Here is a 19408-nt window from a genome sequence, read left to right as displayed (position 1 = left end):
TATTTTCAGTTTTTTGAGGAACCACCATACTTTCTTCCATAATGGTTGTACTATTTTACATTCCCACCAACAGTGTATGAGGGTTCCTTTTTCTCCACAGCCTCTCCAACATTTGCTATTACCTGTCTTTCTGCTCCTATTTTTATTTCCTTCTTTCTGTACAGCTCTAGCCAGATAATATAAAGAAACAAAGTTTGCCATTGGTGAAAAATATATATGGTGTCAGTTCACTGCGTTTTCCGTGTGTGTGTGTGTGTGTGTGTGTTTAAGTATAGAAATTGACATTTATAGAAATAACACCAAAAGAAATTCCCTCTAAAATTAGGTAATGAAACCGATTGCTTTTTCTGGCTTGTGGCTTAGTGTGTTACGTAATGGCTGCAAATCATTTATATAAATCACGTTCTTTATTCTGAATTGATTTAGAAACCCCCTGAAATTCAGCACAGTGTTTTGACGTCTGTGACCTCAGTAAGATCAATACCTGTTTGTTTCTTACTTCTCCAGGCTGCTGACAGTGGCCCCACTCAGGGTTCAAAAGCCCAGGGTAAAACTCAGAGTTCTACCATAAATAATTAGGAGTTAGCTATGATTTTTTTTAATTTATTTATTCATTTTAGAGAGGAGAGGGAGAGACAGAGAGAGAGAAGGGGGGGGAGGAGCTGGAAGCATCAACTCCCACATGTGCCCTGACCAGGCAAGCCCAGGGTTTCGAACCGGCAACCTCAGCATTTCCTGGTCAACGCCCTATCCACTGCGCCACCACAGGTCAGGCCTTTAACCATGGCTAACTTCTAGTCTGTGTATAAAATGAAAATGATTATAACCACAAATCCAAAGACAGGTCTCTGATTTACAGAAATCTGACTTATCCTTTCAAATTGGTACTTTGCTATTGATTTTTTAAAACGTGGTGGCAAAATGCTCATATTGTTTTTTGTTAATGCACAGAACTATACAATATTATTCTTAGTCTCTTGAACAAGTGTTGTTATTCACAAAGGACAAAGTTTTGTCAGTTAAAAAAAATGATCAACAAGGCCCAGGCCGGGTTGCTTGGTGGATAGGGTGTCATCCTGGCATGCCAACGTCAAGGTTCGATCTCTGATCAGGGCACATATGAAAACCAACCAATGAGTACACAACTAAGTGGAACAGTGAGTGGATGATTCTCTCTGTATCTCCTTCCCCTTTCTCTCTCTCTCTCTCAAATCAATGGAAAAAAAGTGATTACAGGACTATCTCATCAGATAAGCCTTGTATATGTCCTGAGTGCATTTTGGCAGCATGGTGACTGTCCTCTTGGAGCTCCAAGCTTAAGTGACACACATGTGAAATGGTGGGTAGATTGGTGCACACCCAGGAAGCCAAATGAACAGGTAAGCTTCCTATCCCAGAATATATTAATACAGTCAGTGAAGGACAAATTAGGATACTCTGCTTTGTATAATCCTGTTAGACTGAGCATTTTTGATAAAGCTCTTTGTAAGATAACTTAAGTAATAAAGGCTGGGAGAAACCCTGAGCTCTTTATGTAATAACATTTGTAACTGGATATTTTTAAAGAGTTTCAAGATGACACCTTATAATCAGAGGCAGTATCCTAGAAAGTGAAGAGCTGGGGCTCTGTTAAGCGACTCAGTTAAAATCTTGGTTCCATCGTATTCTATTTTTGTGACCTTGGGCAACTTACTTACCCTCTGTAACTCTCAGTTTTCTCACTGGTTAAATGGGAATGACAATAGTGTGAGGACAAAATGTGATGATTAATAAATGGGATAAAGAATTTTCTCATTAAATCTACCATCTGGCACATGGTAAACAGTATATTTTAACTATTATTATTACTCATAGCATCACTACTGCTGCAATCACTATTATTACTAGTGAAGCTTACATTAATGGACTCTAGCTCATTTTTCTGGAATTTGTTATAATTTTTAATATTAGACAAAGATATAGAGTCTGGATAAGTCACAGTCTGGATGTGTGACTAAAAGTATCACTTTAAGAAGCATCACCTTCTCACTTGCATATTTCAGGGGATATTAGTAGCATGAGAATTTGGGCATGTCTGGCACAGTGTTTCTCAACCTTTTTTTCATTATTGCCTCCCCCAAGGAGCCTTTAAAAATATTTTCCCCAATTTTAATTCCACGCTTATTTTTTTAAAGGAAATTTCAATACCAGAGAGCTACTATATGTTTGTTTATGTACTAGGCTACAAACCATTGTAATATCTAAAAAAAATGTTGGGCCTACGAGAACCAATTTTCACACCTATGGGGACAGTATTACTCCCTTTTGAGAATACATCATTTAATGTAGTGATACCCAACTGAGGGCATTCCCCACCCCCCAGGAACATTTGGCAGTATCTGGAGACATTTCTAGTTACACTACGGTGGGTGGATGCTTACTGCTATCATATGTTTAGAAGCCAGCACTCAAAATATCAATAGTTTCAAGTTTGTAGAACCCTGCTCTTCATATAATTATGAAGTCCAAATGTGTTCTGAATAGCCCAGCAATTATTAAGGTAAAAATGAAACATGTCAACTCTAAGGTCACAAGGTGAAGAGAATAGCTGAAGTTGGGTTCCTGAACTTGAGGTTGACCTCGTATACAATGTAATATACTTGTCTAGAAAAAAGGCCATCTTTGTTTTCTTAAGTATTGTTGCTGTTTTCAGTAATATAGTGCTTTTTGCTCTGTCAAATATGTGTTAAAAAATATAAACACTTTAAATGTGTGCTTAATAACAACCTTGTTTTCTAGTGTTGTATGGATGTGTCTTTATGAAACAGATGAATTCCTGAAAAAATGTGTAAATTCATTTCTTATGAGTTGCATTTATTTCTCTGATTTCATTTCATTATATTTTGAGAGGTTGATCTTCATTCCCAATCAATCCTCATTTGACCTGGCTCGTAACATTGTTGCTTTAATGTAAGTTTAGTTATCTCTCTGCCTCTCTGAGTTTTAGAGAGTACAAATAGTTTAAGAAAGGGTATGGAATTATGTTTAAAGTGAGACAGTCTATTCTTTGATGGACGTGATACAGGTCGTGTGTCCAAAGCTCCTGGCTCCTCTCTTGTCCCTGTCACACTCACATTCCCTTCTTCTGCTGCCCAGAGTTGGCGTTGAGGAGCCCTTGGAAGAGGACCAGAATGAACACCGCTGGCTGTATTTCAGGTGACGCAAGGGCATCCTCAGAAACAAATTAATTGGGCCTGGCTTTTCTCCTCTTTCTAACCTGAGATGTTTCCCTTTATGCCATTTGTTTCTTTCTTTCTTCCTGTGTGTGCCAACCTCCTATCTCTTTTAGCAAAGGGACAACAGGTCAGGTCAAGTCTAGTCATTTTTCTACCCTTTCTCTGAGCTGGTTGATATATTAGTGTTTCTGAGATTCTGTCCCTTTACCGTACATTTTGGACAGTGCTGGTGAATGTCTCCTTGTGCAACTGAGCTTAGTGTTAAGAGCAGCATATTTGCACAGCCACAAATACTTCACCACAAAATTCTGCTAATTTCTAGTAAACAAGGCTTCTAACTCAAGGAGAACTAGAATTTTGTTTCAGCCATGATTGGAGTATGGCTCACATCATCTTAATTAAGTACTGTTTTAGTTTTTTAATTATGTTTTTGTATACTTATACATTATCACGGTAAATCAGAATATAGAAAAAATAGATATTTTAAAACCAGAAGATAATTAAAGGCTCTTCGAATGCAATTTGTTTCCCAGTGTACATCCAAAATTTTAATTTGATTATGCTTAAGGATAATGATGTTGGGAAATCAGAATGAAGACTTTAATGTCCTTTCCTTTCTGTATCTTTAACCAACATGCTTTCTTCCTGATCTGGTTTTGGGTGCTGGTCAATAATACAAATGCAAATTAGGCTTGAACTCTGTTCTTGGCATGGTGAAAGTATTTCAGTCTTTGAGCACAGTGATGAAAGCAGCTATACCTGTCATGGTACATGGATCTTGGGATATCACTAGGCCCTGGATGTATACTGTAATGACGCACATACAATTAATTAAAGTATATAACTTTCCTGGGTTTGAACTTCTTTCTACTGCTTAAAATACACACATTCATTTTTGGAGACCTCACTTTAAAAACTGATTAAGCTGCACAAGAAATCCTCTCCTTTGAAATATTCCACTTTTAAGAAAGAAGATCCTTCAGGCAAAGAGCAAATTATTACACTTGGGACATAAGAAAATTCAGATTCTGACCTGTTATTCAAGGTTTTGTATGAAGGTGTGTGTCTAATATTCCTCAGATTATTTAGGACCTCAGCTGTTAAAACAAAACAAAACAAAAAAACCAACCATGCTGATTAAAGTAGATAGTTCTGAAATTCTAAATTTTAGAAGTTCTAAAATTTCTGAAATTTTATATTTTATATGGCAGTTAATCAGAATGCATATTATATGAGAAGGGAAATTAATCATTTTAAATTTAATCATTCCAGAATGAGCGCATCCATTTTATTGCTTTATTTTCTAATTTGGTAAGGGATTTCCACATTTGTCTTATTCTTAATGAAAACAAGGATAATTCAGTTTATTCCAGAAGAAAAGACTATTGCCTGAGCTATAATGAGCTCAATCCTCATGTATCAGGAGAATCCTAAAATATGATATAATAAAACTGCACACAAAGTTGCAGATTTATAAATTTTAGGTTAAAAGCATTACAGCAGATCATAAGAGAAAGATATATTGTAGACAGTTGCCTGAAACTAAGAATTTCAGGAAGTCTGGGAACCCTCAAGTCTTCTAAGGCATTATACTTAAAATACTGTACCTGGTCTTTCTTAATGCCCAGAACACCACCCAATACCTGGCCCATTGCTTAACCTCCTGTCTCTAGAGACCAGGTTGGTTTTGATGTCTGATAGAAGGGTGAGGCACTTTGTAATGATCCAGTGTTATCCTTGGGGGTTGGTCCAAGGGACCCTCAACCCTGCCAGAGAAGTAATTACTAAATTGTTCTAAAGTAAACAGCTTTCAGTGAGGAAAGAAATTACAGAACACCATTTGAATCTCATGGTCCCTGGTCTGTTTTCTTCTGTTATTTAAAAAGCAGTAGCAGTCTGGGAATCAACTATTTGTTTTCTTCCTCAGAAATCTCCTGTTAGCACTTATACCAGTAGCAAGGGCTTCCAAGACACTTCAAGAGGTCCTCCCACGTTCCTCTGCCTCTCCTAAAAGGAGGTCCTTTTAGGCTCTGTGCTGTCAAGAGTTTGGACTGCATCTCAGACAGGGAGTTGATAGCAAGTGGCTACAGCAAGGGTTACAACTTCCATGTCAGAAGGAGGTAAAAGCAAGGAAAGAGGGTGGTGGGTAGGACTGCCCTTAGAACTGATTTCCTGGGGACAGATAAAATTAGATCAGAAGATTGTTGAATTGGTTAGAATTTGGTTAACTATATGTTTCAATTAACTAGCATTTTTCTTCTTACCCTTCACTTTTAGGAAGATCTCAACAAAATGTTCCAGGACTTATCTGGAAAAGAAAACCATGTGATTACTAGGATCTATATTGACCTATTTACATACCTATTAAAGCACCCATATCCATGAATATTCATAACTTGTGGTTTTCAGACCCTGAAATAATACAAGATCCTGAATCATCAATTTTAGTAGATTAGAGGGACAAGAAAATATACTGATGTGTTTATGAAACATTTTCACCAAGGATATAATTAAATAGTGTTCTCCTTATATTGTGAAAATTTTTTAATCTGTAAAAAAATTGATAAAATGGATCAATGGATCAATGAATACCCAATTTCTAACTTGGATATGCTAATTGTTAGCATTTTATCATATTTTTGGGTCATTTTCACTTTCTCTCAACCATTTAAGAGTACTTCATAGTACATTGCAGATATCATGACTTTCTACCCCTAAATACTTCAGCATGTATCTCCTAGGAATTCAGTCTCCTACATGATCACAAAATCTTTATCACACCTGAGGAAAAGTAACGTGAATTTTACACACACACTCACACACACACACACACACACACACACACACTGGATCCAGGATCTAATTGAAATTTACTTTGTTGTCATGTCTCTTTAATCCCTTTTAGTCTAGAACAATCCTCATGCTCTCCCCTTTGGTCTCTTAAGACACTGAATTTTTTTTTTTTAAGTATTCAGGACGATTTCATTTAGAATGTCCCACAATCTGATTTTTTTTTTAAAGTTTGAGAGCATGTTTATTTAAGCTGGGAACAGTGAAACAAGGAAGGATTTAGGATAGAAAAAGCAACAAGAGAGTAAAGGTGGGGCTGCTTTGGATCACTGGGAAGTCAGAGAAAGGGGGCGTTCGAGACAAGTTCAGGGGGATAGCCTGGGAAGAGTCGCCGCTGCCCATGGCTCCACTGCTTGCTTTGTGCTGCTATAGAGGCCACAGAAGGTCACCTAATGTTGGATTCCTAGCTGTTGATTTTACAAATGCTGACAAAACTGCCACATGGAGGACTTTGCTCTGTGTAATATATACTAAGAGACTCTCAAAACACGTGAGGGTTCTGAATCAACAGCTAAGAGTTAGATGTGTGACCTCTCCTCTACCACTTCTGAACATTAGACACTTTGGGTGCACTGATGTTTTCTGGTATGACTTTTGTGGCAGTCCTGGGACCCCTGAATTAGATGGATTTCATGTAAAAAAATATCTCTGTGAAATTTGTTGCTTAAAAATTCTTGGATAATGTCCAGTTGTGAGGACAAGCCTGCAGCTCTCACAAACTCCTGCCTAGAAGTGCTTATAGACACATAGCAAAGTTAATCTAATCTATTACAAAGGTCCCATCCAACCTCAGGCTCATGCGGAGGAAATCCGGCACTCGGTACACTGTGGGTTTAATTACGTGCTCAGAATAGTGTCTGGCATAGTAAGCACTTAATAAATTTTTGATGAATACGTGAATTCATTTTGTGGTTTTAAGCTTTGCTTTCAGCAAAATACAGGGTAACTGTTCTCTTTCCTTATATATCTCCCACCCCGTCCAGGGCCAAGCACCTTGGGTTAGTGCTTGATGAGCCTGGAATAAGAGAGTAGAGATTTGTTTTGGAGGGTGCATCTGTGTTGTTTTCTATTCCCATTTTCCCTTAGTATCTTCTCCCAGGAAATATCCTGTGCATCACAGGTGGGGAAGAGGGAAGGAGAAGAGGAAAAGTAAGTAACACACACAGGCCTTTGTGCATCTGCTGGTCTGCACATTGGAGTCAGTAGTACCCTGGTACTGGACTACAGATAACACCCTTAGTCAAGGCCATTAAGCACCTCTCTTTAAGCTCATATCAAACTTTCTGAAAGCTGTGTTCTTAGTTTACCTTTTATAATACCATCTGTTCTTTGTGATACTGGAGGGAGTGAGGGAAGATAGAGAGTCTTCCTGGCATCTTTGTTTTCTCCCTCATTGTCCCATGTTATCCATTTCATCTATGTCAGAATCAGGAGGACACAGGGATAAAGAACTAACAGATGCTTAGGGCAACATTTGGTATGTGACTGAGCCAAGGAAGTACTTTTATGGAATTTGTTGTGAGTGGATTTTGCCACTTGGTTTATGTTTTCTGTCTTCAGTTGTTGATCTCAGACATGTGATTTCTCAGGTCACCTCTTTTGCGGGAGGATGTGGTGGCACCAGGATAAATAGTTAGATATATTCATACTAAAGTATTTAGGGAAAGTGTACTGATGCCTGCAACTTTATATGAATTCATCCAAAAACAAAATCGGTGATAGAGAGATGGATAGAAATGTAATGAAGAAAACACAGCAAAATGCTAATGGTAGAATCTGGATGGTGGGTATCTGGGTGTTCACTATAAATTCTTCAACACTTTCTTGGATCTATGAAAAGTTTTATGACAGAAGGTTAAGAAAATAAAAGCAGGTCAGGACAGAAGTGAAGAAGCAATAGAGAGGAAAAGGCCTTATGCAGTAGGACCCACATTTTAATAATGAACAGTCTGGCCCCGGAGCAAACGACAGTGGCTAACTGGTACTTTCCCCAGAGGTCTTGCTCAGGGTGTAAGTACACAGGATTTATTGTCTCTCCTACCCCCTGGGATCTGATGTTGTGGTATATTAACTTCTTTCTCATGATTTTTGCATGACAGCCTTCTTCTTCCTTTAGCTAACCATTTCTTCTGCTTTGGGAAGATGGTCAGCCTCTTGCCAACTTTCAGCCAGAATGGCTGCCATGGTCCAAGCTAATACTCTCTGTTTTTCTCCTTGTCTTTCTCCCTGGTGACCTATAGAGTTGGTGTTGACCCAGATCAAGACCCACCACCCAGCAATGACAGCTTTCAAGTCTTACAAGGGGTAAGTCACAAGGCATGCTTTTTCCCAGGGAAGACATTATTAAAAATAGCTAAAATTTATTAAGCATTTACTACACACCAGGTACTTTACATGAATTCCCTCATTGTGAACTTGACAAGAACATTACAAGGTAGGTACTGTTATCCCATATTACAGGATAGAAATGGAAGTTTGAAAGTTTCAATGAGTTATATAAGGCCAGAGAATCAGAAAGTGAGGATGCTAGGATTTGACTCCAGAGACAGTATTATTAAACAACATAAGGAGATGGGCTGGCCAGAAAGAGTGTTTAAGCTATGTCCCTGACTCTCTACTTCCATGAATGGATATATCAGATATATTGGTGGTTGGTTCACTGTAACGGGTTCTGAGTCTCTCAGTGGTATCCAGGCAGAGGAAGGAAAGGGATGTGTTTGCAGGCTCTTCTGTTCTTCTGGACCCTGGGATCCCCTAAGGCAGTGATTTTCAACCTCTTTTTTTCAAGGCACAAACACACACTAATTACTAAGGTCAGTGCCCCTGACTAAATACAACCATTTTAATCTTTTTTTTTTTTCTGTATTTTTCCGAAGCTGGAAACGGGGAGAGACAGTCAGACAGACTCCCGCATGCGCCCGACCGGGATCCACCCAGCACGCCCACCATGGGGCGACGCTCTGCCCACCAGGGGGCGATGCTCTGCCCCTCCCGGGCGTTGCTCCATCGCGACCAGAGCCACTCCAGTGCCTGGGGCAGAGGCCAAGGAGCCATCCCCAGCGCCCGGGCCATCTTTGCTCCAATGGAGCCTCGCTGCGGGAGGGGAAGAGAGAGATAGAGAGGAAGGAGAGGGGGAGGGGTGGAGAAGCAAATGGGCGCTTCTCCTGTGTGCCCTGGCCGAGAATTGAACCCGGGACCCCTTGCATGCCAGGCCGACGCTCTACCACTGAGCCAACTGGCCAGGGCAACCATTTTAATCTTATGGCACAAATAAATTAGTTACTAAGGAAGAAGAGGTCAGGGCCCCTTTTTCTTTAGTAATTAGTTTATGAGTGCATGAGAAACAAAGGTTGAAAATCACTGCCCTAAGGTCTCTGAGTTTCCCTCCAGCCCAGCCATGGCAGAGCAGCAGCCCTCACCCCTGTATGGGTTGAAAGTCACAGCAAGGCTAACAGTTAAGGCTTGAGCAGGGCAGTGGCAGCAGTGACAACCTGGAGCAGAGTGTGGGGGAGGGAAGCTGTAGAAGCAGTGATTGGAAGAGTCCTAAGGCAGCATTTAGTGCGACTGCAGGGAAGAGTGCCTGCAGCAAGAGAATCCTGATGGCCCTTGGTGTGGCTGTCTGCACCAGTTACTGTTGCTGCATAGTAAACTGCCCTAAACATAGGAGAGTAAACAACCATTTCTTCTACTCATGGATTCTTTAGGTCAGGAATTTGAAAAGGACCTAGTAGGGATGGCTTGCCTTTGCTCCATGGAGAAGGCTGGGGTAATGCGAGGCCAGGGCTAGAATCATCCCAAAGCTGATTTGCTCCAATGTCTGGCTCCTGGGCTGTGAGCACTCAGACAAGGACAGCCAACTAGAATACCAAATTGTGCCTTTTCCATACGGCCTCAGGGGACTGGACTCCTTGTATGGCGGCTGACAGTTCCAAAAGCCAGTGTCTCAGCAAGCGAGGTGGAAGCTACATAGCCTTTTCTGACCTAATCTTGGAAGTCTCAAGGACAGCATCACTTCTGTGACTTTCTATTGGTTCTAACAAGTTGCTAGGGCCAGCCCAGATGCAAGAGGAGAGGATAGAGACCATAACCTCTGAATGGGAAGAGTGTCAATGAAGTGGCAGACATGTTTTAACGCTGACATATAACCCTATTGTGAGGCTGGCAGGATAATTTTTTCTCTAGGTTTTGCTCCTTTCTCAGGCTGGCATTTCCTGGGAAGGCTAAGTGAGGGAAAGGAAAGCTGTGATAAGAGCAGAAATTTGTTTCCAAAATCTTATTATTTGCCTTTGGGAGTTAAGAACAGTTTTTTCGTTTGTTTGTTTGTTGTTGTTTTTTGACAGAAACAGAGAGAGAAGGAGTCAGAGAGAGAGAGGGACAGACAGGAAGGGAGAAAGATGAAAAGCATCAATTTTTCGTTGCAGTATGTTCATTGATTGCTTTCTTATACATGCCCTGACTGGAGGCACTACGGCAGAGCGAGTGACCCCTTGCTTAAATCAGCGACCTTTAGCTTTAAGCCAGTGACCTTGGGCTCAAGCCAGTGACCATAGGGTCATGTGTATGATCCTACGCTTAAGCCAGCGATTCTGCGCTCAAGCTGATGAGCCCATGTTCAAGCGCATGAGCCCGAACTCAAGCCGGCAACCTTGGGGTTTTGAACCTGGGTCCTCCACATCCCAGACTGATGCTCTATCCAGTGTGCCATCTCCTGGTCAGGCTGAAGAACAGTTTTGTTCAGCATTGAATATCCAGTGTTGAGCATAGTGCCTGGCACCTGAGGAGCTCAACAGGTATTTATTTGGTGGGCAGATGTAGGCATGAAGCAGTAGGAAGCTTTATTGGCCACACGCATGTGTTGTCTGTGAAACCATGTCAAGTGTGTCTCTTTCTCCCAGTCAGCTTTGAATTGTGCTCATCATTGCACCTCATTCTTAATCCAGTCTACATATTTCAGATTCTATAGGATCTTCTAAATGACTCCATCTATCAAATCACTTGTAACAAGGGTTACAAAATGTGGTGCTGTATGGGGCCAGTGTGTGCTTTTCTGATTTCTTTCTCTTTGAGGGTGGTCACAGACTGATAAGGCATTTTTGGTGTTGATGCCCTTTAAGGGACAAAACGATATGCCCTCTGAGAGTTCTGGGCTTTTGGGGAACAACTTTCAATGAGCTATGTTGGAGATTTGGTACCCACTTCAGTGGTGCTCCAGAAGACCTTTGTGATTACAGGAGAATTGGCCATTGTGTCAGTTGGAAACATGTGGTTTCAATGAGAAGTTCTTTTTGAAAAGTTGCTGTATGACTCTAGCTTTGATTAAGGGCTAAGATTAATTTTATAATAAAAACAGGCCAATTCTAGCTGCATAGCTAGGGTTTAGAGAGATTTCATCTTGACAGTACAGACCGGTCAAACCTCCTAGCCCTTTTTCTGTTTGCCATTGCTCATGCCTTTGGACCCAAACATTTGTAAAAAGGAAATATGGGAAATGTACTGCTCACAAAAATTAGGGGATATTTCAAAATGAATATGAAGCAATAAAAATGTCCCCTAATTTTTGTGAGCAGTGTTAAGCCTAATCCAGAGGGACTCGAAACATTGAAGACATGAACAAAATCCATCGATTACACACCAAAGCTTTATTGTCTAGCTTGGCCAAGCGGCGACAACTCCAACAGAAATCTGAGGGAGAACGCACCGGCCCTTTGTTCTACTTAGTTTTTATAGTTTTGCAAGCGGAAAGTATAGAAGCAAAAATTGCAATTAGGAGCCCCTTACCACTATTGGTTATAGTCATATGCCCTTTAACATGATAGGACCACATTCAATTTGGAAGCCATACATCATTTTGGAGAAAACAAAATTTATAAGTCAACACAATGATAGAAAGATGTCTTTTTACATATTAAGAGATATTCCTATATTTTCTAATGTTTATCTGCCATCTCTCTGTCCAGAGTCACACACATCAACTATATGCATTCATATGGGAGAGGTAGTTTCCGTGGAGACAAATGCCCGCAAATGGCTCATCACTATAAGAAAAGGTTTATTTTGGCTTTTCTCTTCCTGCACCTGGCCAGCCATTCACTCCTTTCCCCACAGGTGTGGTGGAATGTCAGAGAATCCATGTTTTCCTTCCCTTTGCATTCACAATACAATGCCAAAGGCCATCCTGGTTTTATGCCAATCACACAGTACAGAGATTATTCTCAAAATTTCTATGCACACCTTAACCCAAATTAATCAAATGTTCTTTAAGCCTCTTAAAATATTAATATTGATTCTGTAGCTTTTGGTACTTTACAACACCTGCGGGTGAGGTGGCGCAGTGGCTCCTCATGGTTCCCCAGCAGTATAGTTTGGTTGGGTTCACGCAGCTGAACTTATACATCTCACAGGAACTGCACATGGAGACAACGGGCTTGTAATTAGACTTAGTAACAAACTTACTGTTACTTTTCCATGGAAATGTTTGAGAAAACAGTGGGTCCTTAATGCTAAGGGTTTGGCAGTGCATTTAGTCCATGCAGTGATGGCTGAGATAGTGCGCCCTGCCTGGGGTGGGTAAACCTTCCTAGATGGGTAAACTCAGTGACTCAGTGTTCCTGACAGCTCCTCAGAGGGCCCCTTGGGCCAACTGTAAAAGGGAACAACCACTTTTGCTGCATTCCCAGTGGTGCCCAGTTGGCCAGCCCTAGCTAGGAACTGTGTCACTACTTCTTAACTTCCCATCTTCCAAGTCTCACACACAGTCATGCAGAGGACCTCCAAAATCAGTTCCATTGGCTTTTCAAGATTGCTGTCAGATGGGGGGAGGCAGGACGAACTACAAGCTTGGTTGCCCAGGGCACCTTCTTAAGAATGACTCATGCCCGTTGTGCAGAAAGGGCCTTACTTCTCTAAATCCTCTTGGCCTGACCTTCTTGGTACAGTGAGCCACTAACAGCAGTGCTGGGAGTATTCAGTGGTCATGAGAAACAGTAAAACAGAAATAAATGTGCTTCTCATTTTTGGGTGAAACCCTGGGTTCTTGTAGTTTCCCCTGAAATGGATCCAGATCACACACTCAGTGTTGTCATGAAACTGAAGTCAGAATTGGCGTAAGTTCAAATGTTTGTTCTCCATTAGAAAAGAAAGGGCAGTTCCCTTTACCTCATTTTCAAAATAATCTGTCTAAAAACAAACAATAAAAAGATATTAGATGGGAAGGCATTCTTTATATAGAGTGCAGTTTTCCTCACTAGTTCTGGAAGCCCAAGGTTATAAACGGTGTCATGGCTACAGGGTTATAGAATATTATTAGCTCATGTGGGCAAAATAGAGGAGTTGTTGGCTAGAACTTTTTTGGTTTTATGTGAGAGAAGCATAAGAATATTGTGGGCAGACTTCAGCTTCATGTCCCTGGCAAGTTTGACTCAGAACAAAACAAAACAAAAAACTTAGTTGCTTTGTTTCTTGGAGGTCTTGGTGACTTTGCAACAAAAACAAAAACAAGCACAGCTGGAGGCAGACTGCCCAGGGCTGGGGGTGGCCTCACACCCCGTTCAAGTGGGGACTTTTCATGCCAGACCCAGTTGAGATTTATGTTGGCTGGACATGCAGACACATCATTCACTTCCTTCCTCAAGTTTACAGAAGAGTTCCCATTGATGAGGCTTAGCTAGGAGCCCAAATCTGAATAACCTGGCCTCTATCATCTCAGCCAGACAAGGTCCCAAGCAGGATATTGCGGAATGTGGAGGAAAGGAAACCACGGTGCTTGCAGTGTGTGTGTATGAATGCACACAAGCTTAAAAACTGCGGAAAATCAGCTCTTCATAGTTGCATTGATGTCCAGCTTTCTGGGCAAGTTGGATTTTTTTTCTGAGTCCTCCTACAGTTTTCCTCCAGGCTGAAATATGATACCCAGTCACTTCAAAATTTTAACTTCAAACAGTTGCTGAGGTGCCTTTCTTTAATTGCTTACTTTCTGATGCCCCTCCCACCCAACTTTTTGTTCTTCTTATTGTCTTCCTTAGGCCCATGCTTTCCCTTTCTGCTATTCTTCTTTTTCCCTTAAAGCTCAAAATGAACATTAATTTGCTCATTCATTTGACAAATACTTATTGAGCATCTTGTTATATTTCAGACATTCTTTCAGGCTCTGAGAATACATCTACAAACAAGACATGAATCTTTGTCCTTAAGGATTTGGTGACAATGAGATTCCGTATTTCCCTATGTATAAGACACACCCTTTTTTGAAAATTTTGGGGTCTCAAAACTGAGTGCGGCTTATAGAGTGGTTGTAGATTTTTTTTACTTGCATTTCCTGCTTTTTTTCGCTTGTTTTTGCGCTCATTGTTGAAGACTGTGATTAGTCATCAGACACAGATGAGGACAAGCTACTGGATGGGAGTTTTTACAGTGATGGGTTGTTGTATGATGAATAAAGCTTGAGTTCAATAACTTTTTATGCAATACATTTTTTTTCAAATTTTGGGCCTTAAAATTAAGGTGTGTCTTATACATGGGAGCATCTTATACATGAGGAAATATGGTGTATGGTAAGGGTGGAGAGTGGCAGAGGTGAGTTCCTGGAGTGTCTCATCTGCTTTTCCTTTAGGGACTTTAGACCTGTCCTTCTGCTACTTCTCTTGTCCCCTGTAGACCAGTAGCCTGGATATGACCAGAGCTGGTTAGAAATGCAGACTCTCAGGCTCCACTTTGACCCACTGGATAAGAATCTTCATTTTTACAGGGCTCCTAGAAAGGTTGTGTACACTTTACAGATTGAGGAGCCCTGAAGTAGGCACTGTGGAGCTCTTGTATCCCTGCTTTTATGCCCTTTTATTACTCCCTTTTGAGAAATCTTGGCCCCATCATCCCAGAGACATGAAAAAGACCCAAACCTGGTTGCATCATTTGTTTACTCTTTTGTTCTGCATTAGTTTTGTATTTTTGCTGTAACAAATGACCTTAGGTCCTAACAAATTACCATAAACTTAACAGCCTAAAACAACACAATCTTACAGTTCTGTAGGTCCGACATGTGGTGGGCTCTGCTGGTTTTTCTGTTTCAGGTCTCTCAAAGCTGAAATGAAGTTATTGGTAGGGTTGGGCTTTGGGGAGAAGCCACTTCCAGGTTTATTCAGGTTGTTTGTAGAATTCAGTTTCATGCCGCAGTAGGATTGAGGCCCTGTTTCCTCACTGGTCATTGGCTCGGGGGATCAAGCTCAGCTCCTAGAAGTACCTGCATTTCCTGGCTCATGATCCCCTCCAACTTCAAAGCCAGGAACAGTGTGGCAAGTCCTGTCATGCTTTAAATCTCTCCAGCCTCTTTTCTACTGCATCTCTCTGACTCTTTTTGCCTTCACTTTGTCCACATTAGGGACCCATGTGATTACACTGGACCCACCTGGAAAACCTTCAGTCCATCTACAAGGTGCCTTTGCCATGTAACATAACATACTCAGGCTTCACTGATTAGGATGTAGAAATCTTTAGGGGGCCAGTATTCTGCTGCATTCTGGAAATAAGCAAACATAAGCTGTTTTATTGTTGTAATGACCTTAACTTTAAAAAAATATTTTAATATTAAGAATGGAATAACATCTGATTCTACCCAGAAATTATCATTTACTAGCTCTAGAAAAATTATTTTGAAAGTAGGACCTTTAGCTACTCCTGAGTTCTTTAATTTGATTTCTTTTTCTTCAGCACATTTGTCACCATATATGTTATCTATCTGTCTTTCCTTCTGGCAATGTGCTCAAGGGGCAGGTGCTTGGCCTCATTCTTCTTTGTGTTTCCAGTACCCAGCATGGTGCCTGGCAGGTACACATTTGGTGCTTAATGGATGCAGAAGAAATAGATACTCATTGTTACACACTTAAAAAATGGTGATAAGCAGAGTTGGTGGTACAGGCAGTCCCCATATTATGAACGAGATGGGTTCTGTAGGTTTGTTCTGAAGCTGAATTTGTATGTAAGTTGGAACAGGTACATTTACTCATTAAAGACAACTTAGATGTTTGTCTTAATATAGTATTTATTTTTATTTTTCTGTGCATATAAATAAATATTTTCAAATACAACCTTAAACAATCTTGGATGAAGTAGAAGGTGATGGATTTGTTGGTGAGGGTGGGACTGGTGTTAGAGTCAGGGTTTGATTCTGCTGCTGGAGTCGGTTTTTTGAAGTAGGCATCAAGGGAGGTTTGTACAGAGCTTTTCTTTTTCTCATCATAAATGTCCCTATAGCATCCAGGCCTTCGGTAACTGTACAGTAAACTCTGGTGAGTCTCTCTATATCAGGATCTTGCTCCTCTAACTTTCCTGCTTCAGTGAGGCAAAAAGCATCAGCTAACTCTTTTATAAAAAAACTTTTTTGGTTCTTGAGTTTCTAGGTCCCTATTTTCATTCCTAAATGTGCTCGTCTGCTGCTCTAGCTCCATAAGTTCTTCATTGGTTAGTTCTTTGTCATGGAAATCGAGTAACTCTATGATGTAATTTTTACTGATGTCCAAGTGCAATTGATTTTCAATATCCCTTATGGCAGTCTGTTCATAAGTATGAGTTGTATGTAAGTCAGATGTTTGTTACTTGGGGATTTATTGTAGTTATTTTTGTAAGAATGAGACGGCACTCGAACACCAGGTGTACAGGCTTTATTAGAAAAGAAAGACCTGCCGGGGACTCCTCCAGGAGAAGGGCACCCAAACAGATTCTGAGGCAAGTTTTTTTATAGGGTTAAGGGAGAGCTTTGAGCAAGTGTGCGTTGAGTCAGCAGTTCTGGTATGCTCCCTCTGTGGTTTTACGATATTGGCTTCCTGGAACGCTTCTCCTCGGGGTGGCTGACCAGCTTCCTAGAACTTTTCTGTTTCAGGGGCAATAGTTCAGTAAGTAAGGGTGGGGTCAGATAGACAAGCGGAATAGCAAAAGGGCAGTTTGGAAGTTTTGATAAATTCATGTATCCATCAATTTTCTTTAAGGGGCTTTTCCATTAACAATGTCAGTAAAATGTTTCAAAATCCTTAGTGTAACTCATAAGAACAGAGAGTAGAATGGTGGTTACCAGAGGCTGGGGGGATTGGGGAGATGTTTAAGGATGCAAACTTGCAACTAAAAGATGAATAACATCTGGAGATCTAATGCACAGCTTAGTGAGTATCAACAATACTGTATTATAGAGTAAAAAGTTGCTAAAAGACTAGATATTAGTTCTCACCACAAAAAAATAAATGATAATTATTGAGTTGATAGAGGTGTTAGCTACGTCCTCTGTGGTAATTATACTGCAATATATAAATGTATGAAATCAACACATTGTACACCCTAAACTTCCCTGATGTAACATATCAATTATATTTCATTTCAAACCTGCCCAGAGTCACACAGCAAGGCAGTGGCACAGTCATGAGTAGAGCTAGGATTTGGAACCAGGTGATCTATTGAGAAAACCTATGATGTTCACACCTACATACACCTCTTGGAGTGCTCTGTTGTCTTTTAAATGTTTCTCAGAAAAAATCTTGTGCACAGCCTTGAAATATGAATAATAATTGGCCAGGTAGGTGTTGTGAGCAAGAGAAGGTGAGAGTATGACAGGGTGTTCCAGGTTCTAGAAGCAGCCCCGAGCTGAAGATATAGAGGTGTGAACCCTCCTGGTGGAAATGCAGGTTTTGAGCAGGGGTGTGGTAACAGACAAAGTTCCTGCTTTTTCTGTGGGTAGCAATTAAATGAAAACCCAAGAGTCTGCAAGTGCATGGAGGAAAGGGGCCCTGCCCATTGTAGGATCAGCCTGAACCCCCATCGACCCCTGCTCAGCCGGGTGCTGCTCAGATCCTGCAGGAAGTACTCTACTGTCTTGTCTGTGATAAGTAACAACCCTAATCCAGTTGTGAAGCAGTTGGTTGTCTTCTGGATCAGTTTACAAAATTAATCCTGTTCCACAGACCCTCCCTAATTTCCCCAAAGCCACTTGATGCGGATTTATCTAAGCTTTTCCTGTACCGAATCATGCTTCTGGCACCATCTCTTGGAATAAAGAAGTTGTTTAACTCCCCTGTTTTAATGTTGCACTTTTTATTTGACCCAAATTCACCCCATGTAAGCCTTCAGGGCTGTCTCTTGGTTTCTTACATTTTTGTGGTCACTTTGATCTTATTTGTGGACTGCAGTCATATCTCTTTGTAGCCTGAGAAGACCCTTGTTAGTTTTCTTTCAAAAGGAAATGTTTCCCTTGCTTTACTCATTTTAATTGACCCTCTTGGGGCTTATATAAGTCACTTGTAGCTTCCTTGACATGAGATGGCAAGAACTTAATTGATCCAGGTAATGACAATTCATTGTGGTTTTGCAGAGGTTAGGATGACAGAGTAGGGGTTTGTCATTTTATTGTTTTAGAAAATGAGCAGATGAATCTGGCTTTGGAGGACTTGTCTTATGCTTGATGGTTTAGAGCAGTGGTCCCCAACCCCTGGGCCATGGACCGGTACCGGTCTGCAGAGAAAGAATAAATAACTTACATTATTTCTGTTTTATTTATATTTAAGTCTGAACGATGTTTTATTTTTTAAAAATGACCAAATTCCCTCTGTTACATCTGTCTAAGACTCACTCTTGACGTTTGTCTCGGTCACATGATACATTTATCCATCCCACCCTATAGGCTGGTCTGTGAAAATATTCTGACATTAAACCGGTCCATGACCCAAAAAAGGTTGGAGACCACTGGTTTAGAGTATTCTTCCTGATGGTATTCATCATCTCATATTTTCCCCAGTAAGATTACTTAGAACTGAGAGCTCAGAACCTTTGACTTTATAAGGAACCATTTAATTTTTCCATAAATATTTGTGCTTTCTGGAACATTCATTCATTGCTTTTCCACTCAGTTCTGTGGCATTTTGAACTTTTCCTAGAATTGTCATTAGGCCAGCAATTAATTACCTGAACAAATGATTATTATCTGCACGTGAAGATATTTCTGTGCCCTCTTTCTTCCATATGAGTTATAAAAATGTGAAATAAAATTAATCTCTGGAATCTCTCATTTTTATTTCCTTTTTTATGGAAGTTTCCATTTAACTAAGCCATTTCCATACAGGAGGAGCAAAAATAGGTTTACCATTGTGAGTATGTGAAACAGTTTATTCATGTATTATTTTTTAATTTCCATAGAAACAACTGTAAGCCTACTTTTCCCCCCACCCTGTATTTGTCACAAAATATTCCTCAAATACCACAGGGACTTCATTTTAAAAAAATAATCTTCGCCATTGGAAACATTAGAAATTTAAATAGTGCATTCTAATGTCCCTCCTTCTACTTGCCTATATGCTTGCTTCTCAGAGGTC

At 40.5% G+C, this 19408-nt stretch overlaps 2 protein-coding genes across 3 annotated transcripts in view; one reads left to right on the top strand and one right to left on the bottom strand.

Moving 5' to 3' along the window:
• CHST7 (carbohydrate sulfotransferase 7) overlaps positions 1-19408 on the bottom strand; it is an 84226-nt gene that overhangs the window by 11829 nt on the left and 52989 nt on the right. The window lies entirely within an intron of this gene.
• The window catches only part of SLC9A7 (solute carrier family 9 member A7), a 178709-nt gene that overhangs the window by 144667 nt on the left and 14634 nt on the right, over positions 1-19408 (top strand). Inside the window, exons 13-14 of one of the 2 annotated variants that reach the window (XM_066250376.1) lie at positions 3136-3195; positions 8306-8369. In XM_066250376.1, coding sequence (XP_066106473.1) covers positions 3136-3195; positions 8306-8369 — 124 coding nt within the window. The remainder of the gene's footprint in view (positions 1-3135; positions 3196-8305; positions 8370-19408) is intronic. The other variant, XM_066250377.1, reaches the window with a different exon arrangement.

This window comes from Saccopteryx bilineata, chromosome X, assembly GCF_036850765.1.
Source record: "Saccopteryx bilineata isolate mSacBil1 chromosome X, mSacBil1_pri_phased_curated, whole genome shotgun sequence".
In the NCBI taxonomy this organism is placed as follows: domain Eukaryota; kingdom Metazoa; phylum Chordata; class Mammalia; order Chiroptera; family Emballonuridae; genus Saccopteryx; species Saccopteryx bilineata.
This window is presented reverse-complemented; position numbering and strand designations above follow the sequence as displayed.